The sequence below is a fragment of the Zingiber officinale genome, chromosome 8A (assembly GCF_018446385.1).
Source record: "Zingiber officinale cultivar Zhangliang chromosome 8A, Zo_v1.1, whole genome shotgun sequence".
Lineage (NCBI taxonomy): Eukaryota > Viridiplantae > Streptophyta > Magnoliopsida > Zingiberales > Zingiberaceae > Zingiber > Zingiber officinale.
In genome coordinates this window covers 138,330,044-138,334,022 of record NC_056000.1, presented here as the reverse complement: position 1 = coordinate 138,334,022, position 3,979 = coordinate 138,330,044, and the positions used below count along the sequence as shown (strand labels likewise).

At 38.3% G+C, this 3,979-nt stretch overlaps 1 protein-coding gene across 1 annotated transcript; it reads left to right on the top strand.

The window, feature by feature from the left end:
- The first annotated feature begins 635 nt into the window (after nucleotides 1-635).
- On the top strand, nucleotides 636-3,763 carry LOC122011337 (putative disease resistance protein RGA4). The gene is made up of 2 exons (XM_042567722.1): nucleotides 636-1,482; nucleotides 1,545-3,763. Exons 1-2 carry the CDS (start codon nucleotides 636-638, stop codon nucleotides 3,761-3,763), a joined length of 3,066 nt encoding a protein of 1,021 aa, XP_042423656.1.
- Nucleotides 3,764-3,979: the final 216 nt, after the last annotated feature.

Genomic DNA, 3,979 nt, shown 5'->3' with positions numbered 1-3,979 from the left:
ATATAAAGGATGCTAAACCTCCCTACCTTCTTAATTCACACAATTAATCAATTCTGTTCTTCTTAATTAATTAACATAATTCTCATAATTAATAATTAATGGTGAGAGAGCAGTTTAATCAATAAATTAATTCTAATTAAACTAGCTATATATTCATTCTCAAACATAAATTTGTGGCCCTTAGTACCGGCTTTGTTGATAAATACATGAGATAATGATTATACTGGTCGGTGGTCGAAACTCAACGGAGAATTTCATATTTGGGTTCAGCGGTTCCACGTTCAAATTCAAAAACCAATTTACGTAAATTAAATAAAATCTGACAAGGATTTTAGTTGGTCACAAGCCTTTAATTCCGAAGAAAATTGAATTTTCCATTGCGTGAGATGTATATTAAGGATATTTTATGTTGCGGGCCAAGGTAAAGCATGATGTTTATTCTACTCCATGAGCAAAAGAATACTTTGCTTTGCTTGTGGCTTGTGGCGATGGCAAATGAAAGATGCAGATGATGTTAATTAAGAAAGCTTGCTTCACGATGGTGTACATATCAAAACTAATTTGGTTCGCTACCACTCTCTTCGCCATTGCATAAACTCATTCACTAGCAAAGAAAATAAGAGGCTGAAGAAATTATGTCGGTGTTCCGCGAATTGCAGCATCTATTGCTGCAGGTGCTGCCATCGTCTTCCCTGATAGCACAAGGTCGCTTGCTGTGTATCCAAAACCACTTGGCCATGGTCTGTGATAGCCTTTGGACTATCGATTCAATGATCGTTATCCCTGAGATGGGAATGATGTATAACAATTATTGTAAAAATTGGCCTGGGTTTAATTTGTTAGATATGCCTGTAGAATTTGCAGATTGGGAGAGAGATGTGGCTGCAGTAGTTATAGATGCGGGAGAGTTACTCAGTAGAATCATGGATTGGGAAGCCAGTTTGCATCGTTCCATTGCGGGCAACACCCAACAGGTGCACTTTCGCCATGTTATTCTAGTGGAGCTGAAAGAGATGTTGTGCAACTTGAATTCTCTTGTGCTGAGAGGATCTGCTATGGGTCTTCGGAGGGATCCTATGGGTTCTATGAACCCACTCCGAGAAGACTACTCAATTGTCCTAAAAAATGAGGTGGTGGGTAGAGAGGAAGATCTAGAGAAACTTGTTGCAATCTTTGAACAACAATTAGTATCGTCCAACAATAATGGTGATGATAACAACCCGTTCGTAATTGTCATAGATGGCAAAGTAGGAGTTGGGAAGACGACTTTGGCACATATGATCTACCACCACACTTGGGTTCGCCAACAATTTCATCATCGCATTTGGGTGGATCTACCCCTCGTTTCGACATTCAAGATGATTAATATAATTGGAAACGAATTTGTAAGGTCCATAAACAAGGAAGAATATTGTGATCAGAAATTACACCTAGACCTGCCGCTACCAGCCATGTGGGAATATATTAATGAACAACTCTGTGGTAGTAGATACTTGTTGGTGCTTCATTGTGAAAATTTGGTTAGTTTGATGCAAATTAACCAGGTGAGTGGAATGAATTGAAGAACATCCTTTTGTGTGTGGGCGGGCGTGGGAGTGGAGTCTTGATCATCTACAAATCATCAACAAAATCAGCTGTAAGAGACATGGGTTTTCTAAATGGGATGAAGGATATTATAACATACCGCTTGAATCCCTTATCGGTGGATGCATGGGTGGAATTATTCAAGAGACAGGCAGTAATGAGAATCCCCTCATCGAAGCAGGACAAATCAGAGAAGGATGCATGGCTCTTCCAAAATTACTTTCCTAGTAAAACTTTTGGGGCAAAGGTTTTTGGATCGTTAAGCCATAATATTCTGGCACCATTTGCAAATAAGTTATTCAATGATATTTATATGGTTAGGAATTTTCCACTTGTCATCATACGATTACACCAATACCATCACCTACTTGATGTTGATAATGATTATGATGTCATCTTACATATGTTGACCGCTGAATACCTCATACCAACTGAAGGCCTCGAACAAGGTTGGATTCAGCTCTATGCAAGATCTTTAAGATATATAAACATGCGAGTACAAGCATTACTGTTTTCAAGGATGGTTTACTTGCATATGAAGGTTCCCGAAGATTCAACTATTATTCCAAGGTACTGTCGCTATTTGTGTTTGAAAATTAATCATAGAGCTATACCATTTCGACTACTGACCATACCAGTTGAGGTGAGCAATAAACTGATAACATTGATTCTACGAGAACATGAGGAAGCAACACAAGAAGACGTTGAGGAGATAACACTTCAAGTATACAAAAAAAGACGCATGAAAGCAACAACTGCAATATCAAAGTTCCTCGATAAGATGTCGGTAAGACTTATACATTTGCGTATATTAGTTGTAGAAACTGGTATGATCCAAAGGCTACCCAATGAAATTAGTAAGTTGGTTAACTTGAGATACCTCCACCTTTCAAAGCTTAAGATAGAGTTACTTCCGAAATCACTTTTTGACCTACCTAATTTGCGAATTTTAAGTTTGCTTCGTTGCCAAAATCTTCAAAAGATACCTGAACAAATCCATCGGCTTAAAAAGTTGCAGATTTTGAAACTAGCTTATTGCACAAAGCTTCAGCGGTTACCAAAATCTATAACAAGGCTTAAAAACTTGGAAGTGATTGATGTGGAAGGTTGTTGTTGGCTAAGCAAACTCCTAGATTATTTGGTCAGTTTTAAATCACTGAGAATCCTCAACATCACAAGATGTGCATCCTTGTCTCAAATTCCCCATGGGATTGAACAATCAATTGACCTTCGTAAGTTGTCAGGAATATTTGTCGGTGTCGATGGAGGTTTTGTGCTCGCACAGTTGCAAACTTTAACAAATCTTCAGGAAATAAGATTACGAAACCTAGAACGAGCAGAGAAGACTCAAACTGAGGTGCTGATGGGCCAACAAAGTCTTTGTGACTTGTCATTGCATTGGGGTGGTGAAGAAGCAGATGAAAGTTCTGAATCAGCTACATCACTGCAGGTACTCGAAGCTCTCCGACCAAACGTGCATTTGAAAAGGCTAGAGATCATTTCTTATAAGGGAGTGGAATTTCCTACTTGGATGAGTAAACAAGAACTTGTTCGTTTCGATTCTTTGGTTGAAGTGAGACTCATCAATCTCAGGAGGTGTGCTACATTACCATCACTCGGTCAACTTCCTTGTCTGGAGAAGCTTGAGATAAGTGGAATGGATTTAATAAAACACATAGATAATATATTTTATGGTGACGGCGACACATTTTCTGTGTTGAGAGAGCTCACTTTCTCAGAAATGCTTGCACTAGAGAAATGGTCTGTGCCGAAAGGAAAATGTATATTGTTTTTCCCAAGGCTTACACAATTGACACTAGTTCAGTGCCCAAAACTCAAGGAAATAGATCTGCATTATTATTGTGGTACAATGAGAGTATGGTTGAACAATGAGACAATATGGTCTGCTAAATTTTACTGTTGGGACAACTTCCGATACATCAGAATTATAGAGATAGTCGGGTGCCAAGAGCTGAGATGCTTGCCACAGGGTATGCGAAGGTTTGAGCGTCTATCAAAGATGACAATTAATAGTTGCAACAATTTGACGACTCTGGTAGCATTGGATTCACTTATAGAATTGAACATATATGCTTGCCCTCTGCTAGCATTCAACCTAGAAGCATTTACAGAACTTAGGAGGCTTACAATTAAAGGCTGCCCGAAGATGCAAATGTGAGTGTGATCGTCATCTCCTAGTAGATTTCATTTAATTGCTCCTCCTATGCTTCTATTCGTACCGACCATAACGGCTGGATTAATTATTACTTCAATTTATATGATCAGAACAGTTATTTATTCTCTTATTCCTTATTTATTCTACCTATTAGATGTTACATACCATCACTGCATATATAATTAAACAAAAATTAACTGACTTGCATGATTAGTAATA